This window comes from Hippopotamus amphibius, chromosome 2 (genome assembly GCF_030028045.1).
Source record: "Hippopotamus amphibius kiboko isolate mHipAmp2 chromosome 2, mHipAmp2.hap2, whole genome shotgun sequence".
Lineage (NCBI taxonomy): Eukaryota > Metazoa > Chordata > Mammalia > Artiodactyla > Hippopotamidae > Hippopotamus > Hippopotamus amphibius.
The window spans coordinates 37,936,075-37,961,775 of NC_080187.1; the positions used below are offsets into that span (position 1 = coordinate 37,936,075).

A 25,701-nucleotide genomic window follows, 5' to 3' on the forward strand; every position below is an offset into this window, starting at 1 on the left:
GAACCAGCAAATACTTCATTGGAGACACACCAGACTCCACCTGCATCAACTCAGGATTCCAGCCACCCCAGCCCCAGCCCCGTCTGTCCTGCGCCCCCCTCCCAGCGTAGCACGGCCCAGACGCTGCCTCTGGGAAGCAAGCCTGAGGCCAGAGTTGATGAGCTGCTGGGACGATCTAGCGACTCAGCTTCCCCAAGATGGACTCCATTTCCTTAGGAATGACATCATGTCCTGAGAGGGCTTTGTCTCCGGGGGAAGGAATCCATGTCCTCGGGGGGGTTCCATACCCTTGGAAGGGGTCCATGCCCCTGGGAGGGACTCCTTGGTCCTAAGGGGGCTCTGTGGCCCCACACAGGCGCCAATCCTTAAGATGCAGGAGGACTCCAGGCCCTCAGGAAGTGTGCCAGGTCCCTGAAAGAGTGCCATGTCCTTATGAAAGACTCCATGTCCTCAAGAAATACGTGTCTCTTATCCCTGGGAGGACTCCATGCTCCCAGGAAGAACCCCAGGAAGGGCTCTCTGCCCCGCGGGAGGGGTCACACTCCCCAGGGCCAGCCCAAAGCCCCTCTCAGCTGGCACAGATGCTGCTGACAGGGGCCCCTCCCGGGCCCACAAGGCCCAGCTCCTCCTGCTCGTTGATGCACAGCTGGTAACCGCAGCCCCGGGCCCGGGCGCCAGGTGGGACCCGGCGGTCCGTCTTGGCACGCGGGGGCAGCAAGAAGCCCACGCTGCCGGCGATGAGCATGTGCCAAATGCTGTGAATGTAGAAGTAGTTGTCTCGGGTCTCCACAAAAGCATAGAGCAGGACGGCACTGCCCGCGATAAGGCTGCCCGGGCACAGGTAGAAAAGCCAGCGGCGCCACGTGGGTGGGTAGCAGTGCCGGCGGCGGACGCTGCGTACTGTCTGGGGGAGGCAGAGAAGTGGGGCTCAGGAACGCGAGGCCTTGGAACCCAAGCCAGAGGCCGTCGCTCTCAGGCTTGCCCGGAGCCCTGGTGATGACCTGAAGGCATCTGCCAAGACTGGAGTGCGGCACTGGGATGACCACAGGGTCCAAGCCCACCCTACACTGGGAACCAGACACCCCATCCTGCTGGGACCTCCCCTCCCCCGGCCCTCCCAACCTTACCCAGGCTGTGGCCAAGATCCCCAGGGCAAAGAGACTGGGTCCAAGCAGGTTCCAGAGTCCATGCCGGTCGAGCTGCAGCGCCATGGACAGCAGCATGGCCCCCAGCAGGTACAGCACCTAGAGAAAGAGGTCTCCAGGGGCTGGGCAGGGATGGCGAGAGGCATGTGGCACTGCCCCCAGGAGAGGTCGGCAAGCGGATTTCAAGTAGACTTTGGCTATGGTTGTCCCCCAGGGCCCAGGCTGGACTGACCTGCTTGACCACAGGCTGTAAGCGAGCCATGGCAATGACAGTGACCCACACGGACATTAAAGAGCCCAGGAAGTCACAGAACTGCAGCACGTCGTAGTCCATGATGCAGAAAACCACAATCCCGGGCTGGTCACAGGCGTGATAGAACTGGAGGAAGAAAGGACAGGCATTGTGAGAACTTGCAGCAACGGTCCAGGTCTACAAAACTGGGGAAAGAGGCCACAGGGGTGGTGTGCTGCTGTCGGAAAAGCAGAGGTCAGAGCGCACAGACTGAGCAGCACTGGGAAATGCCCAGCTCCCACTGCTGAGAAGAATGTGGTAGGGAGACCCGGTCTGTGTCTTAGGCTGGATATATCTGGCAGCCCTGAACCTCCTCCTCACCTTCCTAATCTTTCTGCTTCTGGAACGTGCTGTGAGAGCACCAAGCCAGGGGTCCAGGTCTCCCAAGCTGAGGCCAGTCCTTGCCTGTATCTCTTTGTGCTCACATGTGTCTCAACCGTAATCCTCTCGCTGGCCCAAGCTCTGAGGCTGCAGTCTGGCCTCTTGGCCAATCCAGACCTCAAGCCTCATGTGATAGCACAGACTCTGGGTTACACTTCACCTTCAGACCCTGCGCTGACTGGTCCTCTGCATCCTCTCACACTCAATGCCATAGGGGAAGAGGGGGCACAGTTAGAAAAAAGGCAGTCCCTAAAGCCATGGAGAAGAGCATGGCACTTTACACCACAGGAAGAACGCAGGGGAAGGGAGAGTATTCGCCTAGCCTACACTGTGTGCAACACAGTAAAGAATACGGTATTGCGGAACTTCAACGGGGGGTGCAGGGGACACAAGAGAAACTGGAACAAGCTATACTAGGCGCCCCGATTAAGGAACCAAGCTCTGCCATCAGCGCTTGGGTCTGTGGTTCCAATCCCTGTGCCCCTCTGCACAACGCTATCAGGGCCTCTGGCAGCCTGCATTCCCTTACTGTGAAAATGGTGACCCAGGGATAACCTGAGTTCAAGTTCATTTTGTCTTGGAACACTTGCTGACACCTTTCTCTAAACTTCTGTGTAGAATTTAGGTAAGTTGAGTACTTATTGATGCTAAACACTAAGACCATGGATGGTTTTAAGACTATCTGGTGCAGAGATGCAGGAACATGCTTCCCTCTACATCATGTGCCTTACGAGCCCACCCAAAGGAAAGAGACTGGGCAAGGGCTCTGAAGACAAACAGCTCTGACTGAGAACAAGCATCACAGTGGCATGTCACTCCGCCCAACTCCTGATAGCACCCCTGCTCTGTGTCAGGAAGAATGAGTTGTTATGGTGATGGAAGCAGGGTTAAGAAGAAAATTACAAAGCTATAATGGGAAAGAAAAAGGTTTCAACCTATATAAACTTGACCAAAATCTACTCACTGGAGCTGAGCCTGAGACACGCCAGTGGATTTTAGGGGGTCAAAAAAAGTCTCTTGGGCTTCCCTGGTAGTGCAGTGGTTAAGAATCTGCCTGCCAATGCAGGGGACATGGGTTCAATCCTTGGGCCCAGAAGATCCCACATGCCACGGAACAGCTAAGCCCGTGCGCCACAACTACTGAGTCTGTGCTCTAGAAATCACGAGCCACAACTATTGAGCCCATGTGCCGCAACTACTGAAGCCCACGAGCCAAGAGCCCATGCCCCGCAACAAGAGAAGCCACCGCAATGAGGAGGCCACACGCCACAATGAAGAGTGGCCCCCACTCACCACAACTAGAGAAAGCCCATGTGCACAGCAACAAAGACCCAACACAGCCAATAAATAAATAAATATTTTCTTTAAAAAAAGTCTCTTAAGATTCTGTGAATCAATCTATTTGACCTCTGTCCCCTGCACTTTACCCCAGGTCCTCAAGGAGCCACGGCTACTGAGAGCATCTCTTGAAAGGAGAAACAACTCAGTGTAGTTGCCAGGATTGGGCTGAAATGCATCAGGCTGAACTGAAGCTGGGGCAGGAAGGCTGTACCATCCAAAGGCAGCCTATGAAGTGGTTTGATCACTGAATGGAGGGACCCATTAGGCACTACTTTCAGCCCACATCAGTTTCTTCATCGTTCTTTTAAAAGGCAACCCTAAATCACAAGGGCTCTGAGCCCAAAAGAGAGACAGCCTTACAGACCTCGGTGAGACAGGTATCCAGGCCTCCAGAGGCACAGCTTTGGCTGTGGGTAGGGAGGGGGCAGCGATATCCAGCCCACAGCTGAGGAGAGAGAGTAGAGCAATACCACAAGGTCACTCACTGGCAGCAGTGGGGGCTCGGTAACTTCTGGGGAGAATGAAAATGGGAGAACCTAGTTTCCTGTTTGAATGAGAGCTGAGAACGAGAAGGTGGAGGCGAGGCCAGGAAGAAGAGTTCAGGAAACAGGAGCATTAAATCCCGAACTCACGGTACAAAACCATGACACCCCAACCTCATTCAATCAGCAGCGCCCTTAGGAAAAAAGCAGGTGGGAAACTGAAGCAGGTCTGCTGTGAAAACTGACAGAAGCCAGCCCGGATGCAGAGTTGCCACCAATAGGATGGGAAAACAGACTCAAAAGTTTAGTCCTGAGAGACAAGGGATGAGAAAGAAATTGCTAATGTTTCTTTTGAACCTGTGAAGATTTCACACAGGCATTCAAATTGCAAAATGTATAACTTCAACCAACAGAGGGGAAAGGGTGAATAACATAAGCGCAGGGAGAAGCTAGGAGTTTAGCAAAAGAAAAAGAAATGAAAAAGAAAACAGGGATATTAATTGACTTTGGGAAACCTTGGATTCGATTCCTTCACATTTTAAACAGCTCTTTACCTTCATTTTGGAGGTAAAGAATGTTGTCCCTTAAGGGAGAGACTATTCTGGAATGATCATGTTTTAAGCAAGCATCCCAGGCTCTTGAGAGGGTTTATAAGTTTGGGGACAGGGATCCCTGTTATACATTATTGAGAAAATGAGTTCTTACTGGGAAACTTGGAGAGACTTTTCATGTGGGTCCACAACAGCATTAGAATTAATGTTTGAATGTGCCTCAGAGGTTTACTTTTCAGTTCTTTCTCTTACATGTGATTAACTGGGAGCTAATTTGGTTCCTAAACAAATCAATATTTTGGTCTTTTTCTATTTCTCTACCTCCAAGACCAGATATAAGTACTACTGCTCACTAAATTACCCACTATTGTTTTATGCTTTGGATTTTATTTTAAAGCATTAATTTACATTTCAGGCTTCACCAAGTGCTTGTTTCATATGCCTGACTTTCAGGTATATAGAAGGAAATGCCCAAACATTTCTGGAAGAGAGACTTGTAAAAAAAATCCTTCAATCTCAGATAAGAGAGGATATATATCAGCATTAAAGAAAGCAAATTGGAATCACCTAATATTGAAGATACACCTAAGAAAATAATTAATTGAAGGCTGATTTCCTCCTAGGAATTTCTGCATTAAAAAAAAAGAATGGGGAATAATGGCGAGATCATCTCTGGAGTGGAGAGGCTTTGAGGCGAATCATCTCTCTAATATTCTATGGCTGATTATTCTAAAAGGTCAAAGAGATTGTTTAAGGTTGTAGGAAACCCAAGGCGTAAAGTTAAATGAAAACCACAGTGCGAGGTGAACAACACGATCTACACTTCACCAATCCTGATCTGGCTACTGTCACTGCAGAATGTCCAAACATGCCATCAGTAAAGCCCATCGCTGACTCCCTCGTGGGGCACAACTTGCTAGGGAAACCAGCCAACAACCTATGGCAGCTTGCTTCATTGAAACTTAACCTGGAGGAGACAGCATCTTGTCATCATATACTCTAGGCATATACCTGCAGCGCTTCAGCCTGCTTCATTATTCATGGAGCAGGATCCACTGTCGATCACCATGACACCCATTCATCACCATCTCTAACCAGGAGACACAATTTATAGTACATAAGGTAAAGCAAATTGCTCACCACCATAGATTTCACCAGTGTAACCATTTACCTATCACCTAGAAGCAACTGGCTCAACCGAATATTGGAATGGGCTACTGAAGGCTGAATTATGTATGGTGGCACCTGGGAGACTCTACCCTGAAGGTCTGGAACACTCTTCTACATGTTTGGCATACAGTACGCGCTCAGTATATTTTAGTCACCTTATACTTTATACCACGTATATACACAGGAGAATATCCCCACACTAATAAACTTTTCCACATGTAAAAAAATACACACACACACACATATATATTGCACTATTGTTGTCTCACTGAAAATTGTGGACTAATTTTTAGATTAGTATTCCTTCTGTCATTAGCAAGAAAAAGAAATGGTAGAAACAACACAGATTGGGGGATATAAGAAAAGAAATTCAGACTACAAACTGGCTTCTATTAGTATACTTTAACCTGACACATTCCTCAGCTTTGGACATTTCTTTACTTACAAGGCAATTTTGGAAAATTAGCCTAAATTGTTTTTTTCTGTGAAAGTTTATGTTTTTTCATTCTTTAAAAAATTTTTATTGACATATAGTTGATTTATACTGTTGTGTTAGTTTCATGTGTACAGAAAAGCGATGCAGTTATACATATATATACTTTTTTCAGATTCTTTCCCCTTGTAGGTTATTATATAGTTACTATAACATAACTATATAGTTCATCTAATGCTCCAAAACAGAGTATCCTGGCACTACGGAATTTAAAATTGGAAATGCAAATATATTCAATCCATGCAAAGGTTGGAATATTTGTACTTAGGATAGAATGAAACTTACTGCTGTCCTCTTATTTTTCTGCTTCTATTTCCTCTTGGAAACAGTCATGAGATTCTGCCAAGTGCCACTGAGAATTACTTGTGCAGGTGTGGGAACAGAAGAGGTAATGAGGAGGTGGGCTTGCAGCCAGGATCTCAGCAATCAGCTGGGAAGGCTGCAAGGGCCCTGGGATGTCAGCTCTGTCTGTGTCTTTTGGGATCCGATTATGAGGACTCCTCTAGCACTGCAAAGGACACGTGGCTTGAACTGTATGAGCCAGAGGTGCAAGACTGCAATGTCTGATATATTTTCCCTGTGATTTCTTATATTTGGTTTGGTTATAATTTCTGAACTTTTGACTGGCTCTTCCTATCTTTTAAGAATTTAAGAACTACTAAACTGAGGTCATCAGTATCTCTACATACTCCAGGACTTCTGAGAAACTGAAGTCAGGTTAGAAATGTATCAATGTGAGCATGCACTGATATACACGCTACCGCTATCACTGAGTGATTACCTGCGAGGGATCAGGAGCCAGGCTGAGTGAGAAGTTTGGTTCTACCACCCACCACAGGCCTTAGGAAAAGTATTTAAACTTTCCTCATCTACAAAAAAAAAGGGATAATAACAATAGCAATACCTCCCTATTGTTACACTGTTACCGGGAGGATGAGCAGGGTCTCAATTGTCGCTATATTCAAAATCAAGTGCTGGATTTGTGGCCTAGTTTTCTATTTCTTAACATATTTACATTTTGCATTTTGAACTCCCGAATAACAAAGCTACTGTCTGCTCCCAGGCTCTGGATAGGAAAGGACACACTACTCCCAGGTGTAGACTGTCCTGGATTTGAAGACAGGTGCGTACTGTGCATACCTGCAATATGACCAATGGGTCCTTAAATGGAGACTGCTGAGGAATGAAATAAATCTAAACTAAATAAAGAATGGGAAAGAGGGACAACAGGGAACCTGCCTGGGAAAACTGAATCACAAGTAGCTCTACACTTTGGCAAATGTGCAAAAAGAATAGGAGTTAGAGCAGGACTTTAGGCAACACCTCGGAGCCAGTATCTTCTTGACCATTTGCTTACCGCCTTATTTAAGAAAGTGGAAGTGCTGTATATCATGCCAGGCACTTTCGACTCCCCCAGGGTTCCTACCAAGGGAAGATCTTTTCTTTTCAGGACCATAAGCCATCGAATCCAGAAAATGAGGATCATCTGGTACTGAACCGCCTGCAGCCAATGCCCAGCACGCTTTGTGGAGTGCAGAATGGATACACTCTCCTCACACATGCCGGACTCCTGACACACTTAGGTATTCTTGCTAACTGTGAACTACACTAGGTCTACACATAACCAAGAGTGTGCTGGTGAAAGAGCTATTGCTAGAGGATTTGGCGAGCAACAGTATAAAGAGGACCTGGCAATTAAAAAAAAAATAAAAAGAAACAATGTCGAATATAAAAACAGAGTGGGGCAGTCAGAGCAGGTCTAAAAAGGGGACCAGTCACACAAGATCAGGGTGTACTGTTCTCATGCAGCTTAAGGGGCCGAGGTCTCACAACATGGCATGGTTACAGCCCACTGTTCCTCGCTTGTGGAGAAACATCCAAGGCCCCAGAACATGATTCTCGGTTTCAGGATATTTGCCCCCCACTTTCTCTCTAGATGATAAGCAGGATTTTTGTACTTTAGACATATGTCTGATCTATTAATACTGGACAACAGGGAGGCATGTATTGGTTTTTGTGATGTTCTTGTGCCTAAGACATTTGGAAAAGTCTGAATCCACCTAAGAAGTCTGCAGTGCTCACAGGCAGGCACTGTACATCACAAGATGCCAAGAGCCCAAGGATGAGATGAAAAGATCCCTAAATGTAACATCTCAGGGGAATCGTGTAGACACAGTTCCCTATTAGAGGTCTGAGTTTCTCAGCCAGTGTGTTGAGGTAAAGGTCCCCTCAGCCCTTAGGGTCGAAAGGCAGGATGCAGGTTGCTGGAGACCCCACACTGTCTCCAGTGGCTATCTGTTATCTTAAGTCGCAAACAGCCTTGTTCATTTATGCCAATGTGCCCTGCAAAAATTATCATGTTCTATGCATGCCATGATAAGAAGCATTCGGGAAGCACTGCTGTAGAGTGAAGAGGAGACATCATCATACTATGAAGGTGCAGAAATCCCCAAACCCGGGGAAGCTCATAGTGGAAATGTAGACTTTCACCCACCACCATCCTTAAGGGCTCGGTGAAGACACAGATGCCACCGCATACCGTGGAGAAGAACATGGTGAAGGTGTAGACAGCCGCTTCCAGCACATATCGGCTCCGAATGGCCAGGACCACGGGTGGCAAAAACATGAGGTTGCTCAGGCAGAGCAGTAGTGTGGACAGAAGCTGGAATCCGTAGGTGAGCGCATCAGCACTGTCGGTGCAGCCCCAGCCCCGCCACCCTGCGGATGGGGCGGGCACAGGGTGGAAGAGGTCTGAAGGCAGCCCTGGGTTCAGCAGACACTTCTGTTGGCGGCCTCTGGTCAAGCCCGACGCCACTGCTAGAGGAGGGTGATCCCACCCTGACTCCGTCCCCCCCAGTCCGGCTACAACGGCCGCCGCCTCCCTCGCGACAGCCCCAGGGGGGCTCCCTCGCCAGCCCAGCCCGCTCACCAGCCTTGCACTCGCAGGCCGCGTACAGGTAGTTGTGCGTGCGCAGCAGCTTGCACTGGCCGTAGGGCCCGCAGTCGTCCACGCACGGGGACAGGAAAGTGCGCAGCCGCACCTCAGCCGTCGCGTTCCGGCACCGCACGAACCTGCGCACAAACTGGAGGTCGACCAGCGCCCCGGCGCATCCTCCCCGGCCCCGCCCCGCCCCGCCCCGCCCCGCTCACCGAGGCCCCACCCCGCACAGGGAGCGCAGGGTCAGGAACCAGGTCCCGGTCTGCGGGAACGGGATTCGCAGCCTGGCCACTCTGGAGGTGGCACTGACCGTGAGGAGGAAGCCGGCCAGGGACTCTGAAGGGAGAAGGGAGGAGTCAGTGTGGGGTCAGGACCTAAAGAACCCTCACCTGCCTGCCGCAGTTCCCAGACGCCCTAGCCCAAACTTCCTCCATACCTTCCCCCTGACCCAGACTTCCAGCACCCCCCTTCCCCAGTTCCTCACCCCACCTTTGGAACAGGTCACTGCTGCATCCCCCAGGCTCAAGGGCACCTCGTGATTCAGGCATCCGAATACTGTCACATTTTCCTGGCGCAGGGAGCTCTGGACATGGCAGGTATAAAGATGAGGTAGTCACACACTCCAGGTCCTCCCATCACCACCCCCAGACTCCTATACCTCTTAACTCCTCCCCAGAAACCCCTCCAGGCCTTCACTGGACACCCCGTTCCTGCAAGTACTCTCCACAAAGAAGCACCCTCCCCTTTCTCCCCCTTCTCCCCCTCCTCTTCATTCTTACAACAGAAAAACCGGGAAACACCAGATATTCCACAGCAGAGAACTTTCAAAGACTGATGAGAAGGCAAGGCCACTTCTGAATCCTTTCTTTGGCCAAAATTGTTTAAATTCTGTCCAGGCAAGAGACAACACCCACTTTTCAGTCCTATCTAGCTTGTTGGAGGGGAGGGGAAGAGCACTGTTGCTGGATGCAGAAACTAGTAGTAAACAAAGGTGATTGCAAGGCTCATCAATCATCTTCACAACTTCACCTGGGCCTGAAGGCCTGGCGGCATGTAAAGAAATGCACTCTTCCTCAGGTGAAATGACTGTAGCTACTGAGCAGTGGTAGTAGAACACCTAGGGGATTAAATGTAGCAACCTGGCTGGGATTAAAAGAAACTGGATACCCACAGGAGTAAAGGGAAAGGGTTGTCTACAAGAATAGAGGTAACAGGATGCCATAAGCTCACCTCGTTCAAGAAGGATTTGAGGCAGCTTATTAAATACATATAACAGGATAAAATAAATGCATAAGGGAAATTTATAAATCAGGTTAGGAAAATAAAGTCTGTCCCTAGATGTGGGCCATATATTTGCTGACTTCCAACCAACCAAAGCAAAGAAGGAAACGTGAGTTACCACATTTGTGAGTCCACGAGATAAAAGTTAATCAGAGTCTCAGGAGAAGCACTGTACCCAAAGGAGTGGTTCTCAGTTAAATTCACATCAAAGAAGCACTGTGTGCTGCCCTGGCCTCCCATCCTTAGCTGCAAGAGTGAATTTCATACAACTCGTTCATAACTTCCCTCACTGCAGGCCTAGGGCTATAAGCCAAAGCATTTTTCAGCAAAAGCCATTGGAGTGGGAGCCAGAGAAAAAAATGTCCTCTAGGTATGCAGTTCTCCGATCCAGATGTCCAGTTCTTGATCCAAGGGAAAACATCAAAATACTTGGAGGGATAGATCAGGGTAGGTATGCCAATATACCTTTCGGAATAAATAGAACAGGTTGTCTGAGGTGTGCAGCAGTGCTATAGCACGCAGATGGCTGGGATGTAAGCAGATGCCCTTTAGAGAAAATAGACAAGAATGCAGAGAGGGACAGGGCAAAGCAACACGAAAGGTGGGCCTCTCCTCTCAGGATACTGAGGAAGATAAGTATGGGTGGGGCTGGTCTCTGACATAGGCTCTACAGTTTCAAGGTCAAATCAAGACGTTACTGTCATTGCCCAAAGGCATGGCAATAAGCAAACACAGAATATATACAGTCTTAGCCAGAACACAGAGACAATTTGGTACGAAAATAAGGAACATCTTGGGGTTGAAGAGTCAGCTCTGTATTGACCAGCAGGATCACTAGAAAGTTCTGAACCATGTCCCATAAAATACCACCTCAAGCCACAGACCAGGTCTCAGGTGGTTGATAGGAAAATGGTCCCTGCCCCAGAGCTGAGGGATAGTAAAATTAAAAGGACTTTTGGCTAAGGGAACAGTAAATAATTAGATCAATGCCAACCCAAGACAGCTGTCAATGGCCTGACACAGGGCTCTGCCCTCAGCCCAGTCTTGTTCAGTGCTGAAAAACTAAGAGGTATAGAAGGTTAGTTTTTCAAGTGTGTGAATTACACAAAGCAGTGAAGACACAAGGTCCAAACCAGTGTTAGGCAATGCCTCAAAGATGGACATAAATTCTTCCACTAGGTTAAAAAGTGTGCTGCAAAAATACGAGGTAGGAATTGGCAGTGGCTCACGTGAACCAGGCTCAGGGCATGAAAATGTGCATGGTCTTTGGTTACAACTAGATAAACACATCAGTTAATGTGGATAAAGACTAGGAGGACATACACCAAAAAGCTAAGCAATTGTGTTATGGGGGTGTCTTCCTCTATCTTTCAAAGCTTTTATATGTGATCCTTTATTTTTATAATAAAAAGTAAATGTGTACAATTGTTTTGAAACAAAAAAAAAAGGAAGAAAGGGAAAAAGATCTAGAGATCTTAGTCCACCACAAGCCTCAGGTGATCCCAGAGTGTGAGGCAGCAGCTAAAAGAGGTAACTTGATCTCAGGCTGCACAAATGCTGCCTGCCACCCCGGTCAGACCACCTTGGATCACTTATTTCAGAGGCATGATGACCAGAAGTATGACCAGAGGAGACAGCAGAGGATGAGAAGTCTAAGATGCTGAGGTTGTTCAGCTTTGGCGAGGTTGAAAGGCATCTGAAGGACTATTAAAATTGGATAGGGATGCAACAAATGTACTAATGCAAGATGTAATAGGACAAACTGTGTGGGAAAAGAGGGGGACTTCTCTGTACTTTCTGTAAGCCTAAAACTGCTCTGAAATATCTCTACTAATTTAAAAAAAAAAAAAAAAAAAAAGGACACGGGTAGACTACTGAATATAGCTTCTGGGGCAAAACAAAGATCAGTAGGTAAAAAAATCCATGGAGGCAGACTTTGATGGAATGCCAGGAATGCCTCTAGGAATCACAGATGTCTAAACATGGACGGCATGGCCACAAGAGGTGGTGAGCTCCCCATCACAGGAGATATGCAAGAAAAAGTGAACCCTTGCCATAGAAAGAGGCCCTTAGTGAGTGGCAGGTAGGCCTATAAAACTGGGAAAATCCGGACCACTCAGCTGCCCTGGCTGACCCAGCCCATTTGCAGTAAATCCTCAGGGCATGTTTGTTGATCAGAATTGGGTTGAGACATGGTCTCTAACCATGAAACTGGATGAAAGCAACCTGGATAGGCTTCCTGGAGGAGGTAAAAGCCCCTTCACCCCCCTGACACCTTCTCTTTTGGGTTCCCCCAAAGGGCAACCTCCCCACTCTCCACAGTTAGTACCACATTGAGCTGGAGCTCCAGGCTGAGGACACCTCCACTGTCCAGCACTGGCAGCAGCCTCAGGGCAAACACAGCTGGGCGCTCAGGGGGAAGGGCCACACTGGGGCCAAAGAAGATGTAGAAGTGGACAGAGAAGGTGTCCAGCTCGTTGCGCAGCGTCGGGCGCACTGGCCAGCAGTGCTCAGGTGGGGATGTGGCCCCAGGCCCCTCGGCAGGTGCCCGGAGGGAAGGCGGCTCTGGGGGCAGTGGCTGGTTGCCCAGTGACTGAGGCATGTTCATGGCAGCTCCAGGGACCAGGGCACGGGACAAGCTGGGCTGTGGGCACTCTGTGGGGCAAAGGAAATCAGAGTTGGGGCCTGCTGCCCTCACAGCCCTGTAACCCCACCACAAACCAGATCCAAGGCACATAGGGTTTAACAAAGGGTGCAAAGGGTAAGAACTGGAATCAAACATCCCTTTGGAATCTGGCATCTGAGGTCACAGGACAGGATCCAGGGCTTCCTACTGGTCACAGTTAATGGAATGTCATGTTGGAGGGACTCAAGATCATCGCTTCCTCCCCAAGCGCAGTGAGGACACTGCTGAAACAGAGGATGGACCCTCTCACTGACTTGCAAGGGCTTTGGCAAGGACCATGACCCAGAGGTCCTAGCTGTCCCAGAACACTGAGAGATTAAATCAAGGAGAGTAATGAGGTCCCTTAGTGAGCCCCAAGTCAGGTACCAAGAAATGATCTGAAGGTCTCCCAATGACTTGAAGCTCCAAGCAGAAGGGCTTTGGGGAGTAAAGGAGCCTGGGTGGGGTTGAGAGGTTGTAGGGACATAGCCAAGGACAAATGAACACAGCCACTGTGCCTGCCTCTTCCCAGCCACAGATGTCAGCACAGGCTGGGTGGCTGGGGCAGGTGTGGGGTTTCTGACCTTGCAACCACACGCATAGCTGGAAGCGGACGGTCCTGCCAGGGCCCCGGGATGGTGTCTCCACACGCACGTAGACCCAGTGCCCCCAGGGGGGCAGTGCCAGCTCCAGCTGGCATACTGAGGCACCTCCACAGGTCACAGAGCTTGAGTTGTGCAGGGGTGGGGCCTTGGGACGTAGGCGCAGTGTCAGGGGGCAGGCAGATGCCCCGCGGCCCCCCACACACAGCAGCTGTGCTGAAACCCTGTAAGTGAAGCTGGGCACAAAGACCCTGGGCAGAGGGGAGGTTGGGGGTGAGAAAAGACAGGATACAGAGAGGTGAGAAGGACACAGGATGAGGGAAACACTGGGAAGAAGGGAGGGGTAGGGGACAGAACAGGAGACCTTTTCAGGTCTTCCCCTCTGTGCTGGGAGAGAGGGAGGCAGGGGTCAGACCCACTCGGGGGCTCTGGGTGGCCCAGCAGTCCAGGCTGGCCGGAAGGAGAGCAGGATCAGCAGGTAGGCTGAGGCCAGGGAAGAAAGATGGGAAGGGCCCGGTTTGGGGGTGTACTTGACTTACTTGTACAGGGCTGAGCGATTGTGGAGGGAGAGGGTCTGCTCGGAGGGTCGCCCAGGCACCAGCACAGCCACGTCCAGCAAACGCCGGACAATCAGCTGCGGCTGAAGGAGGTACTGACACTCATCCTGGAGACCCTGAGACACAGCGGGGGTGGCAGGAGGGGAGACAACAAGGTACGGCTAAAGCAAGGTGAACAGCCTGCTGAGGCGGGGGACAGACCTCCCCTGGCCCTCCTGCTTCTGGGGCGATGACTGAGGTCTCGCTAAGCTCTGGGTCCTTCCTAGGTCTGCAGGATGTGCTGCAATCCTCAGCATCGGCTGAGGTTTGCGGACTCAAATCTGGGCCCCTCCTGGCAGTCAGGCCCTCCCGGCCCCTCCGCCAGTAGCCCCTCCTCCTGAGCATTCCCGGACAGCCCCTTGAGGTAATTTCAAACCGCCCCATTCCCCCACCCAGCCCTCAGGAACTTAGAACACTAGCACTCCATGGGCACTAGCAAGCTCCCTAAAGGCCTTCAGTCCAAACCTCCCCCCTTCCCCCATCTGAATCTCTAATTTCCTTTATTCTCCACCTGCCCCTTCCAAGCGCTTGTCCAGCCTCTGCTTTAATACCCCCAGGGAAGAGCCACTCTGCCTCCCAAGGAACCTCCAGACTTACGATTAACTTGAGAACAAGAACCTGGTCTTGTTTTTGTTCCCCCAGACACAGAGCCTAATGTAAAGTACACACCTCACAGAAGAATGTTTGCTGAATAAATGAATGAATAAGTGAATCAACCCAGCTGGGGGCAGCGCTGACCTTTATGAAGCCAAAGCCTATCTTCTGTCCCCCGCCACCACCACTCTGCCTCAGCGGCCCACAGATACATCTGCTCCTTCTGCCTCAGTCTGGGTTTCTTCTGGCACCAGAGGAGAACCGCCACATCTCCCCAAGCTGCTCTTCTGGATAAAATCCCTAACGCTTCTCTACTCTGGGGACACCATTCTGGCCCTGCAGCATCTCCAGTGAGGACGGGCCCATTAATTCCGGCTCCTCTTCTGTAGCATTTGCAGCTCTCTCTCTCTCTCTCAATCCTAGCAGTTCAGGGGAGGGGAGCTCTTCATTAGGCTTCTCTCATCTTCTGGACAAATGGCCTTATCCTGCCCAATAAACTAGAGGCCACTGTTCACGTACGTGGTTATTCTGACCAAGACATACCATTAGCCTTGATCTGGGACAAGAATTCCAGGCTCTGACATCCCACTGAGTTCCATGCCACAAAACAAGCCAGCAAGGCTTGTTTGCTGACCTCTAGCAAAGCTCCACAAGGCTGGAAGGGGGCCTTGATGGAGGCCAGGCCGGAATATCTCCTTACCCTCTGCCTGGAATTTTCCTGTGCCTGTTGCATCACTGCTTCCCCAATGCCTAGCACACCACCTGGCACGTGCTAGGTGCTAGAAAACATCTGCTGAGTTGAACACATGCCAAAAAGAGGTCCCCTCAGAGAGCTCCTGAACCTTCCTCGTTGCTCAGAGACCTCCATCTCTGCTATCCAAAGCAGATGTCCCTCATCTTTGGTGTCAAGCCCTAAGGACCAGAAATACTCTCATGAATTATTCCATCGACCCCAATTCCTAACGCAGGAATCACTACCACAATGACCCTGTGGTGAATGAGCCCTGAGGGTGGGGACTCATGCTCAGCAAGGCCCCTGTCCTTGTCACACAGTCCAGAGGGAATAAACACTCTGTTCCACGTTCTGCTTGCTGTTGGCCTAACTCAAAGATCAATGGACAGGACCTCTCTGGTTAAGATGTGCTCCTTTCTTAAACTGTACAATGTGCATGTCCAATACCTCCCTTATTGTGGACGGGAGCATTCAGTCAGTGGAGACCAGGGAAGGTGCAGGGACCTTCATCCTGTAATGGGACCACAGAAAGGGCACCAGAAGTCAGGTCCTCAAGAGCTGCCAAGACAGGAGGCAAGTGAGAGAATCTAAACTCAGTCAACACCAGCGGTCTTGGAAGGAACAGGGCGAGAGCAAGGCAGCTTGAGCAGCCAGGAGGGCCAAATGTGAGACGTAGAGTGAGAAGCAATCTGAAAGAAGCTGGAGTGGAAGGCCTGAGATTGATTCCTAGGCTGTCCTAGTACCAGTGGGCTGAGTTTCTCTAGAAAGGCCTGAGCCTCTGGGTCAGGCTCACAGACGGAAGAGGCCCAAAGATCTCGGCCTTCTCTGTGGGAATATTCCAGCACTCAGCACAGCCCCGGCCAACAGCTAGCCAGCACCAACCAACATGGAAGTAGATGAACGCTGGAGAGACAGCAGCGGGCAAGAGTGGAAGCAGGGAGAGCACTTAGGAGGTGACTGTGGTGGCCCAGCAGACGGCTGAGGGAAGGCACACTCAGCGTGGGAGCAGAAGTAGACGCGGCCAGGGCATGCTTTAGAAGCAGAGTCAACAGGACTTTTTCTTTATGGATTAGGTGTGGGGAATAAGGGAAAAAGAAGAATAAAGTATGACACCTAAATTTGGGGCTTGAGCAACTGGTGAATGGCAGTGCCATTTACTGAGAAGAAGATTAGAAAACAAAGAGGCTTAGACTGGGATAAGTGAAACAGGAATTAAAGAGATTTTGACTTTAGGCTTTGTTTGGATATGTGCTTGCTAAGTCTGAGAAAGGTCTTAGACATCCAATCAGAGACGTCAAGTAAGCCACTGGATATAAAATCTGAGATTCAAAGAAATTAAGACTCACTTAATACACTTGGAAGACATGAATTTATAGGTGGTATTTCAAACTACTGCGCTGGAGACACCTAGCAAGAGAATGGAGAAATAAAAAGGAGTTGTCCCAGGACCAGCTTTGGGGTGCCACAACATGAATACATCAAGCAGAGGAGAAGCCAGGAAAGGAGACAGAGGAGTGGGCGGTAGGCAGGAGTGAAACCAGGACAGTTCTGTAAAGTCACAAAGCACAGGAGGAGAAAATATTTTAAGAAGGAAAGAGTAATATAAGGAACTAGGTAACAGCTAGTTACTAGTTAACTCTGGAGAGGAGACGTGGAGACTGAAAGTGGACGAAGGGAAGAGGAAGACTTACTTTTCACTGTATGCCTTTTGTACCTTTCGAATGTTGTACCAGGTGCATACATTACCTATTTGAAATACAAATAAAATAATTTAGAAAGAGGAAGAAGAACAGAAGGAAGACCGTTAGCAGGTTTGAACCACTTCAGTTGAGATACTGAACCACACTTGGTCCTAGCAGGTGGATTCAAGTGAATCCTTTCTTCTGTACAATCTGCTCCTTTTCTTTCCTTATTGCTGTTTTCATTATTTTATCTGCTTTCATTTACTTTCAAATCTTGGAGCTGGGAAGAGGAAGCATTTAAGGAGAACAGTGCCCCTGGCATTTGGAGAGCTTCCCCTAATAAGCCATTTGGGTGCCAGATGTTACCCACAACCCTAAGGCCAGCCCTTCAGGGCAGACTGGCAGCTGGACGCCACAGGATGAACACATGCTCCAACACAGGAGAGGCAAGGAGATGGAGGGCACAGGTCAAAACAGAAGAGGTTGACAGAAAGAATGAGAAAAGGAAAGGAGGAGAAATGAGATCAGTTTTGGAAACATGAGTTTGAGAAGATGGCAGGAGGGCAACAAAAATTTGCCCAGCCCCCACTCTGTGCCAGGCTCTGTGCTGGGCGCTATGAATACAGGAGTGAGTAACACACACACAGGCCAGCACAAGGGTGGGACCAGAGCCCAGGAGAGGGGCCTGGACCAGATAAGGCACTTCCCTTTGACAACCTCTTAAGGCTCCCTTTCACTCTTGGGATAAAGTTCAAACTTCTAGGCCCTTCCTGATCTGGCCTCTGTTCACCCCTCCAGCTCCCTCACTCACCCCAAAGACCGCCCCACTCTGAACCACTTCAGTTCTCCCTTCTAAGCTTTAGCCCATGGTACTCCTACCACCTGGAATGCCCTTTCTTGCTTTCTCAACATCAGGTCTCACTTCCTAACAGTCTCCTAAAACCACCTCTCCACCACACTGCCAAGCTGGGTCATCCACCTCTCCTTTATCCTCCTAAAATACCTCCTGTATCTCACTAATATACATCTTATCTACCTGCATTCCTAGCACCCAACCCAAGGCCTGGGACAAAGCAGGTGCTCGAAGACGAAGGTCTAAAGGGAGGTCTGAGCTCATCCCCAAAGCTGAGGAACAATGCTGCCTTCTTTTTGCTGGGACCGTTCAGTCCCCACCCAAGGATATCCCCGAAACCACACATAACTTCCTGTGTTGGCCAAGCCTTATAGGAAGTCAGGACAATGGGACAAGGAAAAGGCAAGCTGAGAAGACAGAGCTCTGGAGGAATGCTCTGGACAACCCACCCATAGGCTTGGTTCTAGGGAATTAACCAGAGAACTTAAGTATCCTTTTCAGGCCCATATAAGATTCCAGAAGATAATCAAATTCTTAGAGGAAACACAGAGAAGATCTTGCCCCTCAACCTCTAGAACAGGCCTGGCTGGAAAGCTCCATCTCCCATGGGGTCCACTCATGGCTGCCACTCACAGGCAAGTGGTAACTGCGCCCTCTTCTCCCTAATCTCACCACACCCTGGGCATCTCTGCTGACGAGGACTCCAGCTTGCAGTACCAAGTTTCCAGGCCCCACTCACTGTATCTAGATGCAAATGGGCACATCAAGCCTGGTTCTGCCCTCTCCTAACCAGGCTTCAGCTCCCATAATCCCAGCCCAGGCCTAGGCGCCAGGTTCCTCCCGCTCAATCAGAAACATTGTTGGGTAACTACAGCAGGCCTTCAGGAGAATTTTCTCTTCTCACAAAGAGAATCAAGGATCAGAGCTGGGATCTGATCTGACCAAAGACCTAAGAAGACATTCCTCCTAATAGAAGAACGCTTGGTTCTGGTGGGAGTCAAGCACCTAGAACCCAGAGCCATTTCTGGGCAAGTTCCCCACATGCTCTCACCCAGAGGGCTGCCAGGCCTGGAGAGGAGGTTCTCCTGTACATCATTCTCAGGAAAGAACAGCCTATCACTGAGGCCTCGAGGCACTCCCTCAGCCTGAGTTCCCATCTCTGACAACAGCTGTGCCCGTACACTTGTCCCTGCGTAATTCTCAGCTCATTCAAAAGCATCATAACACCTCTGCACGCTGGGCCTCAGCAGGAGGAGGGGGGGGGGTCTGACACAGTCCAGAGCCCCTGCCCTCAAGGAACTCACCCTGGAGAGAGATATCGGGTCAAATCCTCACCTGACTGGGAATTTCTGCCCCTCTCAATTCTCAGTGGCCAAACCCCACTCACTTTCTTGTTCTTCATGTCTTGTTCTTTACATTCTGCTCAGCTCATGCTTGGTCCTGTGCCATTACCGCTGGCCCCACACAACGTGGCCATCCCACTCTGACATGGCCACCTCATATCCCACCCTCCCTTCCCACCAACGGACAGGAGCAAGAAACCTTTAGATCCTCTCACTATAATGAAGAGGTCTAGCCCGCCCAGTACCTGGGAGTGGCAGGAAAACTCTGCAGCATTTCCTTCCCTTCCAAACCAGAAAAGAGAAGCAGCCTGACCTCAACCCTATGGCACTGGAGACTCTAACAGCCCCTGCTCTGTGAAATCACCACCGACATTTGGGGGAAAGAGCAGCAACAATCAGGTTGGACACCAGTTGCCCAAAGCCTCCTCTTAGCAGGAAAGGGCTTCCCTGCCCCAGAGTGCTCTCTTACCATCTTCCATAAGGTGTTGGAAGCGAAAATTATGATAGAAGAGGAATGTATACTCCCAAGTGGACTAACGACTGGGCTGCAGCCTAAGAGAGTCTACAGGGCTACCACCAACCAAGACGCAGAACAAGACTAGCCTTGGCCCACCAGGTGACCTGCGACCTCTGGCTTTGCCCCACCCCAGCCACCCTCATGCTGTTGCCCACCCTGGCACAAGGCTGGTGTGCCAGGTAGCACAGAGATGACGAAGTAGCTCTGGCCCCTCCCACCCTGGACAGCATCGACCCACCTTGACAGAGATGTGGCCGTGGGCCTGGGGAAGGTGGGCAGCCAAGAACCAGTCCCCAGGTAAGGGGCTGCTAACGTTAAAGATGCCGGAGGTGCGGTTGGGTAGCGTCCAGCTGAGAGTCAGTGAGAAAACCCCAGGCACAGCTGTGTCCCCCGGGAAGTGTGTGTGCAGGGGATTGATGACAGGGGGTGCCCCGGACCGGAAATACCTGGGGGACCAGAATGAAGAGAAGAGGAAAGCAGGCAATGGGGTGGGAGATGGGAAATGGGGGAGAGAAAGGAGAACTGTCATTCATCGCCAGTAAAACAAGTGGATTCCCTACACTGACCCACACAACAAAGCGGCTCCAGGTCAGGGGTCAGGGGTCAGAACATAAGGGGCAAAAGATCAGCTCAGGCACTCACACAGTCATGCAGTAGTCAGGAACGGTCAGGAGACAGAGGTCTTGGCCCTCGGCCAGTCACAATTCAATCCAGACAAGGGTCAGGGCTCAGGGTCAGGAGGTCAGCTTAGATACTCAAAAAGTCACATTTCCATTTGGAAAGTGGCCTGGGGTTGGACGCAGGGGTCAGGAGGTTTACTCAGACACTCACACAGTCACACTTTGGTCCGGGCAGTGGTCCCCAAAGGTTCCCCCCTGCTCTTTGAAGATGATGAGGTTCCATACAGCCAGGAATGTGTCTTCGGGAACATGGAAGTGGAAGAGCTCGGTGCTGGCAAAGGAGCGGAAGGGACTCAGCTTGCGGGGTGAGCAGGTGGAGTAGTCAGTCAGGAAGAGGCCTCCTGGGGAGCAGGCAGAAGAGAAAGGAGCAAAGTAGGACAGGCCATTTCCAGCAAGCCCCAGGCACACCAGGCTGCCTCACCCACAGCACCAACTCAGCAAAGGCTCTGCTCTCTCCTCTGGGCCAGGAACTGGGTCTTGTGCTGCCCTCGCCATCATCTGCTTTAACCCTTACAGTGACCTTGGGAAAAATGACCTCTCTTTATGGATAAGGAAACTGAGGCTCAACCCTAGACCAAACTGAGGATTCAAAACTTGATCTGCCTAAATACAAAACCAGGCCCCTTTTTATGACTCCACAGCTGCCCCTCACTTAGGAGCCACTGTTCTCCTCTTACCAAGCCTAACAAAACAGGTGTGGATGGTGCACATGCGTGCATGCGTGTGTATGTGTCTGTGTGTCTGTGTGTGTGTGCTGGCATGAGCTCTTAGGCTACTGAGCAGCCTGGAACTCCACCTGTGGGCTTGGGAGTCAGCATGGAACTGTGAAACTTCCTTGTTTATTTTCTTCCCCTTTCTGTTCCCCTGTGGTCAGGAGCAGTAAAAACTCTCAGAAGCTTCACAAGAGCTGTCTGTATACTGGTTCAGAGTGGCAGTGGGGAGGGGAAAGTGTGGTGAGGCTGCAAGGGGCCTCCTTGGGTGGCAGAGGCCAGGACAGGAGCTGGCAGGCCACCACAAGAGCCCCCGGGAGAGGAGGAAAGGAGAGGCAGCAGGAGCTCTGGGATTCAGAAGGAGGGGCTGGGGCGCTTCCCGGAGGGAAGCCCAGTGAGGCAGTCAACTGAAGCAGAGTTTTCAGCCCAGCAGGAAATACCCACAGGTCTTGCCTATTCTGACAGTCTTCCCCTCTGGAGATGGGATCTGTAACTCCAAAAATGAGGTATTTGAAATGACAGAGAAAATATCATCAGGAAAGGGAGGCTGCTGAAGGAGGGAACATGGATCAAGGTTGACCCTACGGAACTTCAGCAACCTTGAGTCACCCTGGAGAAAGCCATCCTATATAGGTGGAGGTCACTGGCCCTAGACTGGCCTGTGCTTTTCAAAGCCACAGTTATACCCAAGGACTAGTCTGTGCAGTTCAGACCACGTAATTGCTCTCAACTGTCAACAAGGAAGACCTGCCACCGTGCAAGCTGAGCACTGCTCAGGAACCAGAGAGGCTCACAGAGCAGCACTCGCAGAGCAGTGGTGATGTTTCCGAGAGCGATGAAGGGAAATGAACCAAGGGATGGGGAAGGTTTCCTAGGAGCCCTGGCTGTGACAACTGGGAGGCAGAAAGCCAAGAGCTGAACAGCCTGGATACTACTGTAAAGCAGAGCACTGGAGCACCCCCTGCTGGAATTAGGGAAGGGCTCCTCCTCAAAGCTGGTACAGGGATGGGTCATCAGATGGGCCATTGTTACTGTTAGAAGAAATGTTGGCCAGGCCCCCAGTGCAGATGCTCAGGGAGCTGATGACCTTTGGGAAACAATGGACAGACGTGCACAAAGAGCCCTGTGATTAAAGGAACATGGCACGGCCTGGAGAGCTGGGGAACTAGTTAAGCCACCCTGAAGTGGCTAGGGGCTACAGAGGTCACAGAATAGCCTGGTGGGAAAAGGAGTAAAAAGCAGCTGGGGATGCCTGGAGGAACCCAGCAGTTCTGAGGGCAAGATGTTTGAGAAAGCGTCCACAGCCCCACTGACTCCAAGCTTTGGTTTTGGATTTCACTAGGACCTACAGAGCTGTGCCCCAGAGGAAGAACAAGTAAGGCCCTAACCAAGCTCAGATGAACCTGTCCTGTATGCACCAGTACTTCCAGATGAGGCTAGGGTGATTCTCCAGCACCCCCTGAAACACACACACACACACACACACACACACACACACACACACACTCTAGCCGAGGCTGGCCCTTCTAAATGTCAGCACTCAGTAGAACAGAAGGTCATTTCCTGTAACGGCAAGGCATGCCTGGGTTATGCAACTGCAGTCACACAAGTCCAAGGAAAAGACCCAAGGATGTGTTGAGACCGCCTGTGCCACCACAGTCCTGTGACACTGCCAGTCTCTCCTCAGGTGAAACCTCTCACCACCACCAGGGCCCAGAGCACCTGCAGGCCAGTGACTAGTAACAGCAGTCAGGGCAGCCCAGCCTGCTGTGGGGCCTGGCCGGTGCTCTTTTCCAGCCTCATTACAATCCTCCCAAAGCACTTGAAACTGCTTCTGGGCAATCATGTTTTCATCCACCTCTTTCAACCTTCTTCAGCTCTGTGGCTGTCAATCACCCTCCTCTCCTAGTCAGCCCAGTGTTTGCCCAAGGGGCTCATGAACAAAGAAGCTGGGGTGGCAGGGACAGAAGGTATGAACTGGGCTTAACAGAATGGACTTCTCCTCACCCAGACTGAGAAACTGACCTGGCTTCTGTTGCGTGCCCAATCTGCCAGCAGCAGTAATCAACAACGAGCCCTTCAAGGAATCTGGCTGCGGGCAGATGGATTACTTATATATATATATTATGGGAGGCACCCAACACGGCCTCCAACCAAGGAACTATCCACTTGGAGGCGATGCTTCAGTGGTCTGTCTGCTGGAGGAGCAAGAAGAACTAAAGAGCAACATGCATGGGCCACAACATGTAGCTCCCCTCACACAATAACACAGGCACTAAGGACACACGGGCTCACATGCACACCACACAGCAGACCGCGCCTATGCTTACCAATACACGAGACTATACACACCCTGCACATGCCCAGCATGCCCACAGATCCCTCGGGCACACACTCACGCACAAGTGCACAGATACCAGTGAGCATCCACATAGAGCTCGCACATCTCTGCAGGGGCAGTGACCTTCGGTGTGCACCAATCTCCTCAAGCTTGTGCACTGAACCAGGGTCCCAGAGCTCATGGACACGCAGCCCCCACCCCCCACCCCCAGCTGCTCTGCCAGTTGTTATTGCCAAAGACTTCCTCAGGCACACCTCTGTCACCTCTGGAGTGCCACCTGCCAGAGATGGCTGGAGGCTGGGGCCATGAAGACTCTTTATTACGGGGCCACCTTTAATGGCACATATCCTATGGCCAGGACCCCCTCCTCCTCCCACATTCCACCCATTAGGAAGCTGGGCATCTCCTTCTCCTGTCCCAGTCACTTCCTCACTGGATGGTGGCCCTGGGCTGACAACCGGCAAATGAGGAAAGTTTGTGGATGAAGCCCCCTTGTGGGCAGACAAGGGAGAGAACTGGTTGTACTTTGAGTCTTTCTGCACTTGGATCTCTTTTCCTATTGGACATATATTGCAATGGAAAAACAAAACAAAACACTAGTATGGGGTAGGAATTAGGAAACCTTTTTCTAGCCTCACAATGCCAATGACAAGCTGTATGATCTTGAGCAAACTGATCCCTTGCTGAGCCTCAGTTTCCCCATCTATAAAATAGTCTCTGAGTTTCAACCCTGCTCTAAAAGTGTCAGGAATTATTCCTAAGCAAATCAAGATTATTTGGAATGAAATTCATTACAAGAAGAAAACTCATTATAATGGCAATCTATGTCCATCTGTTTGCTACATGTTGTTTTCAAAACTGCTTCCTTAACCCTGTTTTACTGCATGCCCAGCTCCTCAAAGGTTTAGGCCAGATCTCCCCACACTGGACTAGAGGCTCTCTGCTGGGGGCTATGTCTCCCCATCAAACTTCTCGAGCAGGTGCAAAGCACTCAAGACTTTCTTGGAAAAGCAAGAGTCAAAGTGGAGTCTGAATGGACCCCAAGAAAGAATACCTTGCAGTCTGTCAGCCACCTGCTGAGCCTCAAGCCCACAGCTACCACTCTTCTGACCCTGCCGACTCCTCTCAGTTATGTAAGACTTCTATTTCTCACCACCTCTTCCCCAGCGATCTAGTTGCCCAGGTCCCACCTCTCCTGAATCCCTCCAGCCCACCCCTCCCTGCCAGAACCCCATCCCTGCCTCGGTCTTTCCTGCTTGTGCACTCACCAGCCCCTGGGCCAAGGACAGACAACAGCAACAGCAGCAGTAAGGCTGAGGGCAGCTGGAGCCCAGACCTGAGTCGAGGCTGGGAGAGGGGCAGGGAATGAGAGAGAGGGGTGGGTGGTGGGAGAGACTTGGGTAAACACAGAGATGAGGGCAAAGACTGGGATAAAGAGTTGAGCTGGGCTTGGCACTGGGACTTGGGCAAGGGTAGAGGATGTGACAGAAGGAGGGGCTGTGATGGGGACTGGAGCAAAGGCAGGGGTTGGGCCGTGGGCTTAAGCGAATTTTGAGAATGGGGTGGGGACAGCGGCTGGGCTGGGATTTGGGAAAGGAGGTGAAGTAGGGGCAGGGGCTGGGATGGGGGCCAGGCCAGGGACTGGAGAGGGGACCTGAGCTGGGACCCGGATCTGGGCATTCGCTGGGACCCAGGCCGGAGCTGGAACCGATTTGGGAAGCGGGGCGAGGGCGGGGTTGGGGACCAAGGCCCGGATCGGGATAGGACAAGGGGCCGGGACAAGGGCTGAGCCATGGCCCGGGCGGGGGCGGGGCCGGACAGGCCAGCGCGGGCTCTCGCAGAGCTGACCCGCGGCTCCGCTCCCACCCCCGGGGGGTGGCCTCCGCTGTCCTCGCGGGCCTGGGGCTGGAGTCGAGCCGGCTGGGGCCGGGCCGGGGACCTGGGTAGGAGTTCAGGCCTGGGCGACTCCGGGCTGCGCTGGACTGGCGATAACCAGGCCCCGCGGCGGCGGCCTCGGCCTGACGTCATATGACGCTCCGCCCCCCATTAGTTCTATTGGTCCTTCTCACTAAAGCCCGCCCCCAACCCTATTCTATTGGTCTCTAACTTGGCACAGCTGGGCTCGAGGACAGAGCCCGCCCCAGCCCCAGCTACCAGAGTCCCAGCCTTTTTCACCCCAACCACGGAGCCCAGATACCCCCATGAGATCCTCACAGCCCCCACTGACCACCCCACGGACATCTCATAGGAACCCTACAGAGACCTTCACAAATCCAGACACCCACGGACGTCCCCACAGATATCTGGAGAC

The 25,701-nt window shown here is 51.2% G+C and overlaps 1 protein-coding gene across 1 annotated transcript; it reads right to left on the reverse strand.

Moving 5' to 3' along the window:
• On the reverse strand, positions 1 to 25,350 carry TMEM8B (transmembrane protein 8B). The gene is made up of 13 exons (XM_057723377.1): positions 24,659 to 25,350; positions 20,491 to 20,680; positions 19,898 to 20,105; positions 13,881 to 14,014; positions 13,324 to 13,592; positions 12,404 to 12,729; positions 9,283 to 9,376; positions 9,006 to 9,129; positions 8,785 to 8,927; positions 8,395 to 8,573; positions 1,378 to 1,524; positions 1,128 to 1,244; positions 1 to 904 (listed from the first exon to the last, which is right to left on the reverse strand). The coding sequence occupies exons 1-13, from the start codon at positions 25,182 to 25,184 to the stop codon at positions 569 to 571; spliced, it is 2,793 nt and encodes a 930-aa protein (XP_057579360.1). The 5' UTR covers positions 25,185 to 25,350; the 3' UTR covers positions 1 to 568.
• Between the last annotated feature and the right edge of the window lie 351 nt (positions 25,351 to 25,701).

Coding starts and splice junctions, on each gene's coding strand:
- TMEM8B (XM_057723377.1), bottom strand. CDS start 25,184: ATGGCTCAGCCCTTGTCCCGGCCCCTTGTCCTATCCCGATCCGGGCCT. Junction 20,681..24,658: donor TGTCCTTGGCCCAGGGGCTG/GTGAGTGCACAA, acceptor CCTGCTCCCCAG/GAGGCCTCTTCCTGACTGAC. Junction 9,377..12,403: donor TGGAGCTCCAGCTCAATGTG/GTACTAACTGTG, acceptor TGCCATGTCCAG/AGCTCCCTGCGCCAGGAAAA.